The 20,681-nt window shown below is 42.0% G+C and overlaps 1 protein-coding gene across 1 annotated transcript in view; it reads right to left on the reverse strand.

Moving 5' to 3' along the window:
- Positions 1–13,696: 13,696 nt before the first annotated feature.
- The window catches only part of LOC128368986 (leucine-rich repeat and immunoglobulin-like domain-containing nogo receptor-interacting protein 3), a 30,492-nt gene continuing 23,507 nt past the window's right edge, over positions 13,697–20,681 (reverse strand). Inside the window, exons 2-4 of the mRNA XM_053329931.1 lie at positions 16,772–17,381; positions 14,627–15,370; positions 13,697–14,467 (exon numbers count right to left, since the gene is read on the reverse strand). Coding sequence (XP_053185906.1) covers positions 13,898–14,467; positions 14,627–15,370; positions 16,772–17,326 — 1,869 coding nt within the window. The 5' untranslated portion in view covers positions 17,327–17,381 and the 3' untranslated portion in view covers positions 13,697–13,897. The remainder of the gene's footprint in view (positions 14,468–14,626; positions 15,371–16,771; positions 17,382–20,681) is intronic.

A 20,681-nucleotide genomic window follows, 5' to 3' on the forward strand; every position in this document is an offset into this window, starting at 1 on the left:
CGCTGGAAGGATGGATGGTTGAACAGATCTGTGGAGGATGGAAGGGGGGGTGTTTTCCACTAAGGCAGTGAGCTTTAACTCCAATCCTGCAGAGCTACAGTGTGTGTAGCTGTTTGCTTCAGACCAATCATCTGATTCATCTGCTCAATGTGATGGTGACTTGTGCAGATGAATCAGATCTTTTCAATGCTCCATGTGTTTTTCTTTTACACTGAATGTTATTCCAAGGGGCTAAGTTACATTTCAAATCGTGGCTTTTCAAACCAAAGATCAAGTAGCTTTAAGAGAGTTGCCCTCGAACAACCACATGTGGCTCTTAGTAAATCCACTAGAAACCAAAGAAAACTACTCTACACTAAACCGCACTGTGCTGAATAGAGTAGACTGATCTATTATGAAAACTAAGACCTTGAAAAGGGAGGATTTTGCTCTAGGAACCTTGCGTTTTTGCCTGTTGTCAGGGTATAAACACACCAAAGAATCACTCATGACAGGGAACTGATAGCTTTAAGACAGGAAACCCTGAACAGCCACAGGTTGCTCTTCAGAAATCAGCCAGAAATCAGCCAGAAGATGTGTCCGCTGAGTCTTGATCAACGACATCTCCTCCACCTCCTTATTCAGACAGTGAGGCTGATTGAGAGGTGCGTATGTGTGTCAAGTGTCCGTTAAAACGCTCTCGGCAGGTCCTTTGACCCCCTAACCACATTACCACCTCACGGCTCTGCATCACTGCATGTGTGTGCATGTGCGTAACGTTCACATGCTGCTGGCTGTGTGTGCTCCAGGAGTTTGATTCCTCTGCAGTGATTTGGCCCGTTCCACATCAGAGTAACAGTGCCACCTGCTGTCCATTTTCAACCACATCTGAACATGTTCTGAGCATGTTGGTGTCCTGTGTCGTTACCGCTCATATCTTTAGCAGACCCACAGGAAAACAGTGTAGATTTCTATTAGGATGCAGATACCAATACTCTATATAAGCATAAGTGTAGCCCTGCAAACCCAACATGACAACATAATAGCCACACACCCTTTGATACACATTTGAATGTTTGTTTCTTAAGACTTCTTGTTGTATGGCTACATGGCCACTTGAGAGGTTATTTTCAGGTTACATGAGGAGAACAATCATAAAGGGACGACACCCCCACATTAAGTGTGTCGTCCCTGGAGTGTAGGGAGAGAGGGAGGGAGGGAGGTCTGCTCTGTTCTAGTGGCCAAACGCAGAGGTCAAATGTCACAATATAGGATCCTGAGTGCCAATGATGTTTGCCTCTTTATGATAATCAGTGAACAGGTGCAGCTCGCTCCGTCGCCATGCGCTCCGCTGTGTCTGGCCTGTGTCATAACAACCTTCAAACTGCGAGCACTACGGGAATGTTGCCTATTCCATACCTCAGAATAAATAAAAAAACACGAATTTATCGACGTGATCCACATGAAACACGATGAAAGTGTAAATAATCTTTAATTTAATCTCTCTTTCTCTCTATCTAATCTATCTTCTATTTATCTACTCTCTTGCTACTTCCCCTGTTGTGTCTTTCTTTCTCTTTTCCCTCCTTAATATTGATGCGGGTAATAATAGTACCATAGACACATGGTTTCTCTCTCATGACTATTGTGCTATGTTGTGCTGATATGTAAAAAAGCACCTTGTCAACAAAATGTAAAAATCTAAAGATGAAAAAAGAAAAAAAAAGAAACAAGAAACAACATGTCATAGACTGATCCTATGCACAGACAAGGAAGGGATACTGTAAGTGACTATCTGTGCATTTTTTGTGAATACCTGTGTGATTGGAATAGATGGACCTCTTCCTTGATCTCTGGACATTGACCCCTTTGAACTGGACTGAGTCTGCATTCCTCTGCTGATGGTGTTTTTTTGGTTACCATGAGAATCGCCTCATTTTCTTTGTGTCTTTATTATCTTTTATTTATTTATTTTTGGGCAAAGCCACTTGTGTAGCATCTTCTAGCGGGAGATAATCATACTAGCGAGGAGACGCAGACAGGAGGAAGAGGGTGCAGCAGGAGCATCAGAGGCCCATCATCAGACTCTGTTAATTTGGGTTTTGGTCGTTACGTCATGCACTATAAAACAGATTTCCTGTCAGAGGTGTCATTTAAGACTTCTTCTAGAGTCAAGAAGGGAGAAACTGTAGGTTTTCAGTGCTGTTATGCTCAAACCCAAAGCAGAGAATTAGCTGTGGAAACAGTTGTGCGTGTGGCTACCTCACAGAATAGAGTGGACTGTGACACAGCCATCAATACCAAAGATACTTCAAGCCTGCCGTGTTCACACTGGACCTGGGACATGCACATAAACACACAGACACACAGACACAGACACACACACACACACACACACACACACACAGTTTCTGAGACATGCACACACACATTTCGACAGAGCAGTTGTGCTGCATGGCAAACATACAGAGGTGTTTGTTATGTGGGAAGAGTTGAGTGCCTTTTTCCTTCAACCAGGGGTTGAACTGCTCTGAACACACACACACGCACGCAAAAACATAGCAATTAAAGTGAAGGGGGCACACAAGGGGGAATAACACTAAAGGGGTTCTCATGATGTTAAAAATCCTGATCCAAATAGCACTTTGTTCATGCAATTAGGGGAAAAAAGATTGTTTACCAAAGAAATGTTGTTTTTGTTTTTTTTAACATATTTACTGTGAGATTACATCATCTCGCCATGATACACACATGCACACACACTCCTGCTAGAGATATTTTTGTGTAATTTGTAATCTGAGTGTATGTGCGCGTGTGTATCTCACTGTTTACAATGCCCTCTGATATCCTTCTCTTTTGTGGCATCCAATCTTAACCTGTGCAACAACCAACCAATGACCACTAAGTGCAGAAATGATTTCTTCTCCCAAAGACATGATGCCCATCAGTGACCCCGCCCCGTCCAAACCCTCTTCGCTGGTTCCTCCGTCCAGGGTAACATCACACCTAGGCAGGCATGTGTAGACAATTCATCTTGATATACCTCAAATCTTTATTGTAAAGGTTATGTAGTGAAACAATAATGACCATGTTTAGCAATGAGAGTGACATTAAAGTCACAGAAAAATGATTATTCTGTTTTCTTTTTACTGCTTTAAGGAGAGTGTGAAGTATTTAAGCCGTCTTATGGTTTGACATTTGAGTGGTTTTGTTTGTGTGTTTGTAAGTTGTCCTTTTTGTGCTTAAGAGAAAGACTAAGAATGTCTCTGAGGGCATATAGGGAATAGATCAAATGTCAGGAAAGGACAATGTATGATTAAGTAGGGGAGGAGAGGAAGACATCACTGACAGGATTTTAAAAACAAAGTAAAATGTGGAAATTGAGAAAATCAAGATCAAATTGACACATCAAGGACACTCTGTGTTCTGTTATGCATCACTTCTTTGGGCCTTTTTTTGTGTTTGAAGATTGTCTCCTATGTGTGTTAAAGTGATTCCCATATTAAAAAAGAGAACCAACCAAAGCACCTCTGTCATTAGGGGTGGGATGAGCGATTCTTTTATGCATGGATACTATATAAGTGTATATAAACTGCAGGATGAACTGTACCTCTACAGGTGGAGGAGAGGGGGAGAAACAGGGAAAAAACAAAACATAACTTTTGTTTTGGTTTCTAGATAATCTTTACATTCTTTTTTAGCTCTGTCTTTTATGTGATGTTTGTGTATTTGTATAAAATATGTGTATTTGTATGTGTATCAGCTTCATCACTGTGTCTCCCTCCTGGCCTGTGTCAGTTGTAACCCCTCCCTTTGTGTGGAAGTAACCTCCACACTGTATTTACCCTTTGTTTTCATCACACAGGTATGAGAGTGAGTTTGTGTGTTGTGGACGTGTGGGTTTCTCTGTTATGTTCCTGTATTTTAGCTCATCCGTATTTAATCTCGTACTGACTTCGATCGACCTGGGTGTTTGTCTGCTTTAGGAGCTGGCTGAAGCCTAAACAAACAGACAGCCAGGCAGCTGACATAAGGTTTCTTCCAGTGCATCAAAATAGCGTCATTTGCTTTTCCTTCAGACAGACCTCAGAGCTTAAACAGCCCCAGTATCAATGTTCTCTCCCTCTTCCCTTACCAATCAATCAATCAGAACCAAGTGTCTTTGTGATGGTAGAAGACAATCAATTTCAAATAGAGCAGAGACAAAAAAAGAAGAAGGAAGGAGAGAAAAAAAAGCGATGGACGAGGAGGGCAGTGAAAGTGACTGGTCAGGAGAGATGGGAGAGAGAGAGGAAGGATGGCTCTCAGAGAGGTGTGTGTGTGTGTGTGTGTGTGTGTGTGTGTGTGTGTGTTTGTGTGTGTGTATATGTGGTCACCTTTAGCCTTTGGAGAGTGACCTTTACGGTGGGGGCCGAAGCACCCAGGACCCCATTCCCCTGGTGGGGAGGATGGATCTGACTTGTTAAGTGGACACCTAATCGAAGTTGTTGATCAAATGCCTGCAGACATGAACATGCACACACACACATATATATATACACACACATAGGCGTCACTCACAGAGCCATTCTTCTGATCTCATTTTCTCATGTAAGTCTGTCAGTCGCACTTATCTGCCTTCATCCCGTGAAGTAATGACTGGAATAAATAATACACCAAGTGATAAACCAGTATGGTTAAATTGTGTGTTTTCACTAAAACAAATAAAGAATGGAGCAATTGGCTGACTGGTCTTTCATTTCCTGTGTGATTGCTTCTTACTGTGCTGCTCTGTTGCCATCTTGTGGTGTAACATTATAACTGTGCTTTCTTGGTCTGAGCTGGGCTTGTTCATGCAAATTAAAGGCCCCAATTAACCTGTCACTATGAGTGATTGGATCCAACATCAGTGCACAATTGTTTTCTTTGTGCTCTTCTAACCAGTTTGAAGTGGGTGGAGCCTAGTCACACATTTCCATGCATCAGTAAGGATTTAGCAACGTTTAATATGGTTAGAGATGCGTGGTTGTTTGCTTTTGCTGCCTGTTCACTGTCAATCCAATCTAATCAAACCACGCCCACACAAACTGATGACATAGGTTAACTGAGCAATATAAGACATTCAGCCTCGCCAAATATCACATTATAGCACCAGCATCTCAGATCAAAACAAATGTGTATGTGAATACACCAAATTCAGATGAACCAGTGCTGATCTAGATTCTGTTACTGCCTATTTCTAGTCACAAATGTTTTCGGAAACATATTTTTTTGTATTGTTTAGCTGCAATATGAGAAACTTTGTGATCCATCCACCATGCTGAAGACGGATGCAAGGAAGACATTAAGAGACATGAACTAACATGCACACTTGGCTGCACCAACATTCAAAACAAAGACCAGAGAAGATATCAATACACAGAGGGAATATGACTTCATTCATTCTCCGCTCAGGATGCCATTACTAACCTTTAGTTGTTTACTGACATCTAGTGGGGCTGAATGTCATATATTGCACCTTTAAAGTCCGCCTCCAGTCAAAAATGTGCTTTTCATATTATAGCTTAAGTTTGATGTTTGAGATTCACTGTGCAGATTTTTTTAAATCATAGTTAGCTTATGGCCAATTCTGGTCCAGTATATAACTTACATAAGTGTGATGTGGAAACTTGAAACATCAAGTGTACAAACACTGAAAACTGACTTTTCAGCGAAGTAGAGACATCTTATGTCCTGCAGTTAAACTTTGGAAGTGAATAATAATATGGTTTTTTCAGTGAGTGAGAAAAAATAGATTTTTAACATGGCAATTTAATTTTTTGTGAAAAAACTTATTCATCCACATTTTATTATTTCAAGCTGAGGATTTTTACAACATGACTGGAACGTTTCTTCAATAAACAGGATGTTTCTGAACTTTAAATTTGGTTGTTGCTTATTTAGTCACGACTTTATAATTTCACAGAAAAGAAGTTTTTATATATCAACTGTGTGTCATTCATTCACGTCCTATGTATTTATTCAACACTTTTGGTCACCATGCTTATCATCTGTTTCTGACCACCTAAATGGGAGCAAATTGCTGTAGGCAGCTTCAAACTCTTGTGGAAAGCCTTCCTAGGAGAGTGGAGGCTGTTAAAGCATCTTATTACGCCCATGGTTTTTGGATGACATGTTCAACAATCACATCAGCTGTGTAGTGAAGGTTTCACGTGTGTGGCAACGAGAAGAGACACAAGACAATTTTGACAGAGTCACATCATGCTTTTATGACGAAAAGGAGTTCATTTACAAGACCGACAGCATATAAAACATACATTGAAATAAAAAAAGATACTCATACGTGTTTTATAGACAAATACATTATTGTCTTATTCTTTCTGTTTGAGACCAAGCAGCCATGGGACTGAGCAAAACATGGGTGATCCCTGGAGAAAAGAAGCAGCAGTTAAATCCTCTGTTACTATACCTACAATATTTACAGTTCAACAGTCATTTTCCTCTGTCAGACATGGCAAGGAGGTCTACAGATTTGATGACATGATATGGCTAATAGATCTAATATGTACAGTTTCTGTTCTTCACATCCAAGGATCCACACATCACCGTGCAAAATATAAATGTTGTAATTCAGGTACAGCCAGACAGGATAAGAGTCCACATTTGGCAAATACTGTCTAACAGTCTTTTTTATGAGCCAGTAATATGCTTTAATGATTGATCATTTCACACATTCGACCTGACTAGCTGAATAGCTTGTCTTTAGATTAGCTCTGTATTTAGTTGGAGTGCTCAGCACCCATTCCTAGGTTTCAGGAGTCAGAATTGACCATGTCAAAGAAGAACATATATGCATTAGGGAAAAAACTAAGAGTGATCTGTGAAATATGTTCAGAAATATTCAACGAGGTTGGCGCCAGTTAGACAGAGAGTGAGAAGTAGAAAGAGAGAGGAAGACAGAAAGAAAGAGATGAAGAGAGAAGAGAGAATACCCCAGCCAAATGTTAGAGAAAAGTTATATATTTTTTCAATATTATTAGACTTTTTCGAGGGCTCCAACAAAATACAGAGCTATATCATTGACAGCTTCCTCTGAAGAGTAGGAGAGGCGAGAACTGTTGCATTGTCTCTGACCTGGGAAAAAGAAAAGTCGAAATCTGGCACCATCTCGTTTCTTATAAGAGAAAAAAAGGAAACATCTTAAAAGGTAATATGGAAACCTAGGAATGAGTGCCAACCAGGTCTAAGAGCTCTGTACGCCTCCTCCTACTCCAGAGGGATTCTGAGAGTGACAAGGTTCAAGATAGATCAATGAAAGTATGTCATTAATAATCATATCCCCATACAGCATTGATCAGCCCCACCATCCTGCTTGGAATATCAATTGCTTTATCTACAGCTTACACATCTAAGCAGATGTGTGTATGTGGATAGATGTGTGTAAAAGTACAATCATCCCAAGTAAACAACTGATTATTTGTAAGATATTTGTGTGTGCAGGTGCAGATTATTATTTGCCTCTGGCTTTAACTGGTACCAGATTCAAAACATTTTAATGGCTTCACTTGCTCTAACTCCATGTGCAGCTTGACTTTACAGCAGTTTGTTTAAACCAGTCCCATGGCCAGCAACAATGGCACCCATAGCTCTCCGTACAAGTGTAGGTGAGAGTTTGGCAAAACCAATCACTGTGTACAAAAGGCATGCATAGATTAAACCTGCTATGACCACAAGAAAGAAAGTTGTTTTTCTCTAGAGAGGAGTCGACCACTGGCCGATCGGCTCTCAGTCATATACAGAAAGAATGAATGAGTTATTATTGTTTGTTATGTTGATGGCGTGACAGGTGGGGCATCAGAAAGTATTATCTAATCTACAGACTGAGTCCCAGAAAACCAAGTCTTAACTGTTGCTTTTGATCAGATGGAGGCCTGTCCTGATAACTTCATCTCACTTACAGGTGGCCGAGAGGAAACAATATCCCAGACACCCAGAGCAGAGAGGAGGTTGCGCTATGGCCATAAGAAAATCATTGAAGCACTGACTTATAAAGGTAACAGTCAATTTGCTCTCTAGTGTTTTGCTGTATGAGACCCAGAGCTGTTTTGTTTTGTTTTCCCATACATACAATACTGTGTAAGCCTCAGCATGTGCTGCTGTTGCTAACAATGACCACCAGGGTGCAGTATTGCCATAGAAAGGGGGGCACTTGGAATTATCTGGTCAAGGTTAAGATGAAGCAGTTGTATGTCCACTGTGCCAAAAGCAGCCCTTCAGCAATGCTTCATTACATGCCCATTTATACAAATATTTCTTTGTCCAATTAGATAAAACCATCATATGTAATATCTACCTGATGGACGTGTAAAGAATCTAAAATAACATAAAGTCAACCTCTAATGTTTGTACAGCACCCTGTTCTCCCTTTTCTGAGAGGTCTGTTATGGACATGGGATTAATAAACCAAGTAATCAGCGAGCTCACTTCTTCGTCATCCCATTACTGCTCCTCTCAGCTCTGATAATTCAACTCAAGTCTAATCTAATCAAGACAGTAGTTGTACGATCTGGAGAGGGAGATATATCATTAAGGGCCAATCTGGATTCAGAATGACTGGAGATTTAAACCCTGTCTGAAAGGTAACACTAAAATCTTCCTTTCTCAGCCAAAATAGTGAAAGAAGCAGTAAAAGTATTGACAGTAAAATGTAAACAATGTTACAATACAGAAAATGAATAATTCAGGCTTGGCTGGTAATGACGCCATGATTTTTGGTGTCTGGGATTTGTTTTATTTTGGTCTACGTCTTTGAAGAGTTCCCCAGTGGAAGGTATCCTAATAGTGAGGTTGCTGCTGCTGCTGTAAATGGGGCGTCTAGACTACGGTACACCAACCCCAGGCAAGGATGAACTGGAGGAGGGAGTGGGGGATTGCTCAACCTACTTTCTCAAGAATCACAGCACAAGAGATGAATCGAGCTTGACTCCACTGGTATCTACAAACATTGACAGTCTGTCAGCCAGACTGAGGTGACGGCTTGGCTCTAAAGCTGTGTGTACTGGCACCTTTTTCTCGAAGAGAGCTGCTGAAGAACTGTTTGGCAAAGTGTCAATTAAAATGTTTAACATATTCCAAAAAGCTTTGACAATGGACCTTTAGGAGAAAAATGAGGTGAGAAATGAGCTGGAGAGGACAGATTTTTTCAAAGAGTATTTAGACTGAAGCAAAAATAAGTTTCTCCAGGTTCAAATGACTTGTGGGGCTTGAATAGATAGATACAAGTGCTGATTTTAAACCATGACCGACATGAAAATGCCCAATGAATTAGCTGCTTCCCTGTGTAAATGACTCGGTATACCACAGCAGGCAGAAAGTGAATGTAGGCGCATAGTCACGGTATTATAACAACCCAGCCCCCACCTTTCTACATTTGTAAGTTAAAGAGTGACAAGAAATCAGCTGAGGACATACATACAGTCCATGTCTTTTCATATCCAGAGAAAGATCCCAGAGCGGTGCATTGCAGGAAAGTTCCAGAAGTAGTTTTTCAGGAATGGGCTTGGGTGCGAGATGGGAACCAATGTTTTTTTTGGGAACCTGGGTCACCCCTTTCATCTTTTGTCTTCACTGATCCGATCACTGCTCCGTGTTCGATGGCATCACGAAGAGCGACAAATCATAACAAGACAACAATGACTCACCGATCACACAGAACACGTGTCTACTACCACACAACCATATTCCAGCCTAATACTGTGAACAGGGACAAAGTTTGGAAATGTTAAAAATACAGGGGAAAGGAAGGGGGAGTGTCGGGGAAAGAGCAGAAGGAGAAGAAGATAAAATGAAACACACCCTCATCTATGCCTACATTTGTGATTGATGTTTACACAATAACACCATCGACAATCACTACAGACATTCTCACTGTCTTCTAAACCTAGTTTCCACTGAGAAATACCGGGAAATGGAAACACAAAAGGGTCGGCTCAGGGAGAGGAAACGTCCGTGAAGGCAATGTCCTGTTCTCTACAACATGAGATAAAATGGTCGCCATCATCATTAAAGACGGTTTTAAAAACCAGGCCAATTTGTTCATCTATTCTCATTCGGCCTCATGAATCTTTAAGAGCTGTTCAGTTATTCATCCTGACACAAAAGCTGTGGTTTCATCATCCTTCACAAGGGACAAAAATGGAGGAATATTTTGCAAATGCTTTGAGAGTCTGAGACATTCTTTTTACCTGGGGCAAATAATTTCCAAACCACACCACCATTACACAGTGGTTTATGTGTGCTTTGTACAACTGTTGGCGAACTTCTGTGAAGCATGACCCCCTAAAGTGAAGCTATGTCTACTAGCAATGCACATGACATATTAAATGTCAGATAATTTTAAGGAAGTCCACCAAAGAGTGGATAAGTGATTGCATTTTACTTCTAGAGGCCTGGATTAGGTTGCCCCAGGTATTTGTAAATCCATTATTAAGTTTATGTGATAAAGTCCCTTCTAAATAACTACTGTACTGGTTACTTTCAGAGTGATTCACTAACTTCTATTTGCATAATTAAAACTTAATGTCTTAGCTTGTATATGTACATATACATATGCATATACATATATAAAACTTAATTTCAGAATTAGTATTATTCATGCAGTTTAAAATGAGTGGGAAATATGTGACTATGGAGGATGACTTGTATGTCAGCTAATCAAGAGGCATCTGCAATGTATAGTTGTGACACTGACGATGGCTGAAAACATTTTGTCTTTGTTAGCTCTACATGCTAATATCAAATTATGCTAACGTAGCTGGCATAATGTTTTATGGCTTGGCTGAAATCACTCCCTGTGTATAATATAGTGCACCACATTTACCCATCACCCATTTATTTGAATGTCCGAATTCTGAGTGTATCCATGGTGTAGATTGTGATTTGCTGCTCGCTATTGAGTGAACTATTTAATGTACTGTATGTTATATAGACGAGTGATTTCAGTTTTTTTCCAGAATTGTTGCATTTTACATTATTATTAAACAAATATTTGGATGAAGTGTCAATATGTCAACCATATTTAGCAAACACTTAAAGGACCAGTGAAGAGGATTTAGTGGCATCTAGTAGTGAAGTTGCAGATTGCATCCAACTGAATACCCCTCTCTGCCCCCTCCTAAGCATCTAGGAGAACCTATGGTGGCTGCAAAACTCGCAAAAAACGCGAAATGCCCTCCCAAGAGCCAGTGTTTTTTACTGTAGAAACATGATGGTACAACATGGTGGGCTTCGTGGAGGAGGATCTGCTCCCTATGTGGATATAAAGGACTCATTCTAAGCTGACAAAAACACTTAGTTTCAGGTGATTATACACTCATGAAAACAATATTATATTCCATTTATGCCAATAGATCCCCCTAAATCATATACACTGGTCCTTTAAGTTGTAACTGGGCTAGGTTTATAAAATCAAGAACAGCTGGAACAATTTGCCCCAGAAGTGATAAAACGATCTAGTATGTAAAGTTAGATTAAGATAAAAGTCACCACCTTTGACACCACCACTGCTTTACATTGTGGCTCATTTCTTGAACACAATATTGCTTTTTCGCACACACACACTGAATTGTGCATGACGAGCACGCAAACTCTCTGGTGTTTGGGAACTTCATTAGGTGTTGAGAACAGAACAGTCCAACACGGAGGACGGGAAGCTTTAAAAAGGTAAACAGCTAAAAGGACACAGAGATCAACAACTGAGGAAATTAAAATGGAGGACAAACAAGAATCAACAGAACACTTGAAAGAAAGTTTTTTTTTTCTTTTTTGTTGTTGTTTTTAAACCACAGTACTACTCTCCACTATACGATGCACATGGCGTGGGTAGGGTTAACACGACTTCATTTACATTTGTATCCTCGATCTCCAGCCAGGGACCCCTCCCAAAGGAGGACCCAGTGGGGGTGTGTGGGGGATAGGGGTGAGGAGGGGGGATGCACTGGGCTAGGGGGGCAGAGACATTTGCACACTGAACATCTCAGAGACAGAGAAAGAGCAGTCAGTGTCACACTTTGTGATTGCTGTTATGTATCAATTTGTATGCTTACTCATGTGTTACCTTGATTGTGTTACCTATCAGTCCAAATCACCTTCATGTGGTTTTACCTCTCCTGTGTGTGAGTGTGTGTGTGTGTGCGCACGCGTGTGTATGTGGTGCAACTGTATGCAAGCCCAGCAATAGCAGATGGTCTTGTGATCATCACGACAGCTTGTAAGATGGCAGTGGCAATTACTATTATATAACTGAATCATGCACACGCTACTGTATAAAAAAGCAAAGTGTTACCAAAAAACAACCTACACTTAGCCTACTATGGCTTTGTTTCTTCACTCATCAATTTACATCAGTTCTCTCTCTGAGAATGAATTTTGGCTTTACGCCTCTACACACAGTATTGCTGGAATGTTATCTTGTAACAGAGTTAGTGTGTATGTGTAATCATACTCACTCTGTTGGCTAGTTTCACTTTTCCTGAGAAAAGGTGATATTCATGTGTTGCTGTATGTATTTTTCACAAATGCTCATTGCCTTCTACTATGTGTATATGTTTATGTAGATACCTCTATTGTGTTACTGTGTCCTCTGTCTGCCTCTGAGTATCCCAACTCTCCCGGCTGCTCCCCCCTGGCAGCGCTGGGAATGTCAGGCATCTACCAACGCAGCAGAGGGCAGGCACGGGGGGCTGGACGTCAGGGGGTCGACCCTCTCCTGTTGATGAAAGGCCATGAGCTTGTGATGTACGGGAGAGGAAGAAGAGACAACACTGACTTCTTTCGTCCCTCCCATTTTACCCATCAACCCTCCTGTGGCCCAGTCCTCCCACTGCCGCTCTCTCTTGTGTTGGTTGCTATGGTTACCATGGCGACCCGTGTCCGGTGGGCTTGACTTCCTAACCAAACCCTCCGGTCCACGGGCAGCCATAGTAGATCTTGGCCAGTGTGCTCGTCCCAAACTCACACAGCTAACTTTGTCGCAAAATCATGCAAAGAAGAGAAGGCCAAATTGTGTTTTTGTTTTTTCCCACCATGATCCAAATCCATTGCTTCATATTAGATGTTGTTATCATGTCATACTCTGCATCCATTAGGCATTTGGTTTATTAATTAATTAATTAATTAAAAATGTTTTTAATGTTAGTAAAAGACTTGACTCTACCGAGCCTCCTCACCAATTAGTTGCCATCAGAATAGATCTGGCCATTATAGAAAAAATATTCAAACTGTCTTTCAAAACCATTTGTTTTATTCAGTATGTATGAACTTACAACTTAACTCATCTGCAACTCCACATGCATGATCCTTAACATGGCAGACTTTAGAGGAGCATAATAGCTACAAATTCTATAAATGGATGGGTCTGAGGTCTCGCTGCATTACATTTCTTTTAAATTCCTCAACTGCACAGAAACAGTAACGGAATTTAAATGAAAATGGAAATCATTTTCAGATTCTCATTAATGTAACCAAGAGACAGGACTGCCAATATTCCACAGCTCAGTAATCATGCCAATTTATAACTTATCACCTATAATTCTTAACTCTATTATTTGTATCAAGCATGAATGACAAGTAGTTCATTCAAATCTATCAGTACTGTATTCCCTTACATTATCATTCAAACAAGGTTTTAGCCACATGCTGAATAAAACCACTGAGAGGCAGAAAGATCAGGGTCATTTTGTTTTCATTCACAGATCAAACCAAATCAAGTCATGGCTCCAGCTTTGAGGTGGTCACTCAATTTTGAATATAGCCATGGACAGCAACTTATATTGTGGTTTCAAACTTCTTTGCGAGTCAGCGGCTGTGTGTGTTTGCGTGTGTCAAACACGTTTTTGGGACGTGCTCATGCCTCCCCCGAGGGACCCCTGGCTGCGTTGTTTCATATCATTTTCATGTTGAACTTCCTGGTCCCTCCTGAGGAGCCTCCAGTGGCGGGTTCAGATTTCCGGAAAGAGTACTCCACTGTGAAGTTGTTCTTGCGTTGGCCGCGTCCCCGGCTCCACACGAACAACAGCAGGAAACAGAAGAGGACCACCCCCAGGAAGGTGATGCAACCCATTGCCGTGGAGACCAAGATGGTGGTCAGGTCCAAGGTGAACTTGAGGAAAACACGTGTGCTGTTCAGATTTGTGTCGTTGAAGAACTCGCCGCTATACAGCGAGCGATTGAGAAAGAAAGCTGAGGCAGCATCTAACGGCTGGCCACGGACTGTAAGTGTAGCAAAGTAGGTGTCATTGCCTCCGGCGTTACTGGCAATGCAGATGTATGTGCCGCTGTCAGTAAGCTGGGCGTAGCGGATCTCCAGGGTGCCACTAGGGAGAACAGTAATTCGCCCTGAACTCTTAGCAGTGATCCGTCTGCGCTGTGGGGAAATCCAGACAATAGCAGGTGCGGGTTCTCCTTCGGCACGACAAAGGAAACTCACTGGCTGGCCCTCACGAGCTATCACCTGTGGGAATGTGGAGGAAAAGAGTGCATGGACTAATAAATACAGGAGTAAGATCTGGCAATACTACAATTTTGTGCTTGTGGAAGTGATTAGCATAAACAATGACCATTTACTTATTATTTTGTAAGTATTGTACCTAAATATAATCATCTTCATTACCTGCTGGAGCTTACGGTTGCGTATCTTAGGTTTCTGGCATGTAAAGTGATCGAAGAGTGCAGAATCGGTGAAGGTGCTCAGGCTGACCCCTTGCACCTCCACCGGCCCTGCACACACCGGCACTCTGCCGTCAAAGTTGAGGGTCTTGCGTCTTTGCAGGATCCACAACAGACGACAGTCACACATCAGGGGGTTCCCATCCACTCTGAGGGTCTCCAGACTGTTGACAGAGTGGAAGGAGCCCTCTTCCAAGGTTTGCAGGTCGTTGGAGGAGAAGTTGAGGACGCGGATCTGTCGGAGGCCTCCAAGGGCATAGGGCTCCACAGTCATCAACCCTGTGCTTACCATGATGAGCTCCTTCAGCCTCAACAGGTCTCTGAAGGCCCAGGGCTCGAGGGTGGTGATAGGATTGTAGGAGAGGTTGAGGTGTGTGAGGTGCACCATGTTCTTGAAGGAAGCAGAGGGGACGGACGTGATGTTGGTGTTGGTGATGGAGAGCCAGTGGAGATCCAGGCTTTGGAAACTAAAAGGGGAAATGTACTCCAGGTATGGCCAGTGATCGATATCCAGACCCCGCAGGTTGGAGAGCTTGCGGAAGTTCTGGTCCTCCAGGGCAGAGATGCTGAGGTGACGGAGGCGAAGGGTGACCAGGCTGCGGAGGTAGGACAGCGTCTGGCCAGAAATGGATGTCAGGTTGCAGCGTTCTATTGTGAGATCTTCCAGCCCCAGCAGCCCTGAGAATGCCTGGGAATCAGGAGGAAAGAGGACTTCAAAATCTAGATTAATTCTTTAATTTTACACAAACGAACGATAATGTATAAAGGGAATTTGATGTGCTGGGCTTAGACACTTCAAACAGAGGAAAGAGTTTAGTTGAATGAACGATGTAAGAAAAGAAGAGAGTAACTGGGGAACTGTGTAATGATGCCAGTGTAGCTGAGTCAATGTGCGTAACATTATTTACATTTTTTTATTATCTGGTGAACTTCACCAAAACCTAAGAGTAATATTCCATTATTATAAAGTTTAAATTTTTGTGCATTGTTTTATATTAGTTATGAGTGTTGAGAGTTTTTAAAGTCACCTGTTGTAGCATTAGGGGGGTGGGGGCTTAATTAGTGAAACACACAAAGAATGCATGAGTGACGTCAGACCAAACTCCCTGCAAAAATAAATTAATTTTGTTTTTCCTGTGATTATTAATTTCAAGTTAATGTTAGAGACGTACGTTTTGGTGTGTATATTTTATTTTATTTACATTTGTGTTTTGTTAATGTTTGCAAAATTGTTTTAATACACACACAAAAAAAAACCTACTACACCTATTGTGCTGGACAGAGACAGACTGTGTGTGTGTGGTTGTGTGTGTGTGTGTGTGTGTGTGTGTGTGTGTGTGTATGTGTGTGTGTGTGTGTGTGTGTGTGTGTGTGTGTGTGTGTGTGTGTGTGTGTATGCGTGCGTGTGCGTGCGTGTGTATGCTGACTGTGCCGTGTGCTGCTCTTATAGAATAAACACCCAGATCCTGATTCCAGGTGAGATTGGTGTTCTTCAGCCTGTGAGCAACCATCTAACAGCTGCTACACCAGAACAGAAAAGGAATACACATTTATCAAATTCTTAATTCATATCATTCCAAGTATCATAAAAGCATATGTAGTTACAGTATAAAGGGCTCATTCTAAGCTAACAAAAACAGATCAGTTATTATGTTCAGGTGATTATACACTAATTAAAACATACTAATGAATATTATATTCCATGTCTGCCAAGTCCATTACACTAGATGCCAATAATTATACACACTGGACCTTGAAGTAATTTCAGGATATTTTAGTGCTGACAACAGTTAGTGTGTCCTATACTTTACAAATTTTACAAGTAGAGCATATTTTTTCAAATATAAAATATAAATAAACACAACATTTAAAATAATAAAAGCAATACATCTGTGTTTAGTGATATTATTATGGCATTACCTCAATAGATAATAATGCCAAGTCGTGCAAATATATATACCACAGAAAATATTTCATTAATATGTAAGGGTGGGAAACACTACAAGAAAGACTTCTAAATATAAATAAGTAACTTTTTGCATTTATTACTGAGGCAGTCATGATGTTAATAAGACGCTGGAGAGCCTACCTTGTGGGATATATAAACCAGGTCGTTATCTCCCACCTCCAGATGTTTCAGACTCCTCAGATCCTGGAAAGTGTAGTCCAATAAAATCACCATCTTGTTCTCACTCAGGTCCAGGCTTGTCAAGTTGCCCAGCTTGGCGAAGGCCCCCATGGGCACTAACTTCAGCTGGTTCCCTCTCAACTTCAGCACTTTAAGATTCTGGAGTGTGGCGAAGGCATTGGGCTCTAATGTGGCGATGAGGTTCTCACTGAGGTCCACTTCCTCCAGCCGTGGGTACGGTGCCAGGTCACCTGCTTGCACCCAGCGGAGCCGGTTCTTGCTGAGATCCAGGAGTTGTGTCTCTGTGGGAATGCCCTCTGGGATGTTGGTGAGCCGCCTCCGCTGGCATGACACTGACCTCAGCTGAGCTGAGCACTCACACCGTGGTGGGCAGGCCTGGCTACTTCCTGGCAGTGTCAAAGTTACAATGCCGATCAAAGAAGCAGCCAGGACCCATCGCCACATCCTCGGCCATGGCACAAAGGCACTCCCACCAGGTCCAGGAGAGCCAGTCATAGCCCTGCTCCTTTAACTCCTCGCCTGACACAGGCAGGGTCACAGCACCATACACCTGCAGGAAAAACATTAGAAGATTGAATGAAGACATGGTATTCTTGATAGAGAGAGAGAGGAGAGAGAGAGAGAGATAGAGAGAGAGAGAGAGAGAGAGAGAGAGAGAGAGAGGTTGTGAAAAAGAAAGATGGAGTCTATCACCTATCATCTGCAGGCTCATAAAAATTATATCAGCCCTGCTGTAAATTATCTATGCTTCCTGCGGTTTAAGTAATATTTTAGTGAAAGCTGGAGAGATTTGAGACATATGACACGGCTTTAAAGCACAACTGATGAGATCCCATCAGGAACACGGATCCGTTTAAGATATTTAAGATGATTTGTCTTTTCAGTAATTCATCTATGGTTTGAGTTGGAGAGCTGGGACACAGGGTGCCATGCGAGAGAGATTCTTGCTACAGCTGAATTCATGCATGTTGCATCTCCCCTGCTCCCCTTGCAGCACAGAGACCGTCTGCTCCATTTTGACAAACACAATGAATTTATTATCACCACGCATAAACACTGACTGTGCTCCTCAACAATCACATTATGCCTAGAAGCCACGCACGTCATGCCTTCGATATGTGAGATGAAATAAATGTTTGAATTACTTAAGTCATATAGTGTGTTTATCAGGTATATGTTGATGCATGTATGGGTGAGATGTGGCATTTTGTTGGGTATGAATTAAAAATCATTTTAGTTCTCCTTGCACAGAGATGAGATGAATCACTCCTGCTTTAACATGCCTTCAAGCAACCTGTCATCTCTCCCACACACTGTTTTCAACTCAGAGACAGTCAAAGAGCACCTGGCATTAGAGATCTGGAACTCAACTCAGTGTCCAACCTGCAGGAAGTTGTAGGTATGCTTGAGGACAATGCTGATAAACGAGGACGCGTGGAAAGCTTGATTTCATCAGTAAAAATGCTCAGCAGAAACCCCAGATGTCAAACTCTTGACTGTTGGCTTGGTTGTTTGTTTTTCAGATGAAGCGGAAATGGGAGAGAGTATATCATCATCACCAGGGAGTATCATGTTAAAATGCATTCTGATGCTGGCAGTGGAGGGAGGCAGAGCCAAACAGATTAATAATATATTTGCTTGGTTGTGCTTAATGGGCAGCGTTCAGAGGGTGAATCACTGAGTAAAAAAGAGCCAAAGACACCAGTCTCTCTTTGCTGCGGGCCTCACTTCAGTCTCTTTCTAGCAAGTTGGATTTAGAAAAACAGCCTCTTGAACGCTTAATCATATCCGACTGTTTCAATGCTTTAGCATCAATGGGATCAAACAGGATGAAATGAGATTTAAGCTAAATTTAAATGATGGCAGACATTAATTCTTTGCACACATGCACAACTTGCACATATTCTCACACACAATCACATTCAAAAACTGCAGTAAAATCCCTCCAGAGATTGTGTCATATCTACTAAGCCTCAGGGTGGATAAGTCCCACGATTTGTGACAGGCCTGGAAAACACTGTTTACAGATCCTGTATCTGAAGTATCTGGTTGAAATCTGGCACAATTTTTTCTTTTCGCTGCGAGACAAAACGCAGGCACAGCGAGGCGGCTGTGCAGACTGAAGCACAAACTGACCCAGTTCTCAGCAACAACTCAGCCCCGCACTGTCAACCAGCAGCAACTCACCATGACCAAAACAACAGAGCAGCAAACCTCGGTACGTCTCTGTGGAATAGAGCCCAGGAGAGGAACAGACAGATGTGAAAAATAAACATGCGTATAAAGATGTTCTGAAATAATCAGCTAGTCATATGACGTAATCAAACAAAATTAATGTCTGTGTCCCTGCACTGCCTGGATCATTTTTGTGGCACTGGCATGATGATATGTCCTACCCTTGCATATTTTTCTTCACTAAAAGTATCAGATTTTTATATTCTGAGTGTAGATAGAGTCTCTGTGTGTCAGTGCACATCTGCCTGGCTCTTAGGCAATGTGATGGATGCAACCTGTCTCCAACCCCAACCCCCCCCCCCCCCCCCCCCCCCCAACCCACGAGAGTCATCCTACGGGTCAGTGGCACAGTCGCAGCATGAATCAGTGAGCTGACATCGTCGAGGCAGACAAGGTCCTCACTGCTTGACTCAAGGACAGGCAGGGATCCTTTAAACACACACAAGCATACACACACACACACACACACACACACACACACACACACACACACACACACACACACACACACACACACAGTTCATCAAACACACAGGCCCAGAGGAGTCTACACATCATCCAGTGAACAAGCAGATAAATACACACCTTTTCTCTCACTCCCCTGCCAAATACTGAGGATAGCTTTTCTACTATTGTTTTATCACAGGTCTTGTCCTCTCCCGTGGATGTGACTGCTTCCGTATTCTGCTTCAAAATTAAACACCACAGGGTCAGACTTACAACTTGTTCCTGCACCTGGACAGCTGAGATACATCTGCATTCATGCTACACACTGTAAATTAAGACCAACCAGATGTTAATGCAATGGCAGTGGTGAATCTTGCAGCCACTGAGACGGTGAGGAAGGCAGATTCTGCCACAGGCCAGCTGTCCAGGGAGGGTAAAAGAGAATAATGGGAGTAAAATCAGCCCAGAGGCTAAAAATACTTAACTTTTACCTAACTGACCTAATGAACAGATGTTGGGAAACAACATGCCTGCCCAATCACAGATACATCATTAGCCTGCGCAGGTGCAACACTAATGACCATGGCCATGGTTGTTTCACCTGATTTATACAGTCTGATTAAAAATGCCATGTTGCCAATAAAAGATACCAGTAGTGAAAAAATAAGGCTGTGATCATTGTCCAGTGTGCATTTGTGTGTTTGTGTGGTAGTGTGTCTGACCGTAAATAGGTCATCCATGTTGACTGGCAGCCTTTATAAGCCTTTATATTTGGCCAGCAGAGCGTGGATCTCCTCAACCCTGTCCTGCCTTCCTAAGCTTTGCCTGGCTTTTACTCTCTCTGTCCCTCGCTCTCTCTCTCTCTCTCACACACACACACACACACACACACAGACACACACACACACACTCAATGAAAACCTCTCACAGAGACACAATTTAGCATCAGTGATGTCGGACGCAGTCAAGCAGTCAGCAGGTTATTAGTGAAAGCTTTTACATTTTATTGTTGCAAACAAACCGAGGTGCAAACTTGACAAGTTTCTGCTTTTCAGAGGAAAGCTGACAGTTTGTACTTTCCATTGCTAAGTAGCTATGAGTCCAATATTAAATCTGTGCTAAGTCACTCCATTTTAAGCCCAAGTCAAGTGTGGAATACAGCTTAGCA

Source organism: Scomber japonicus, chromosome 12 (assembly GCF_027409825.1).
Source record: "Scomber japonicus isolate fScoJap1 chromosome 12, fScoJap1.pri, whole genome shotgun sequence".
Taxonomy (NCBI): Eukaryota; Metazoa; Chordata; class Actinopteri; order Scombriformes; family Scombridae; genus Scomber; species Scomber japonicus.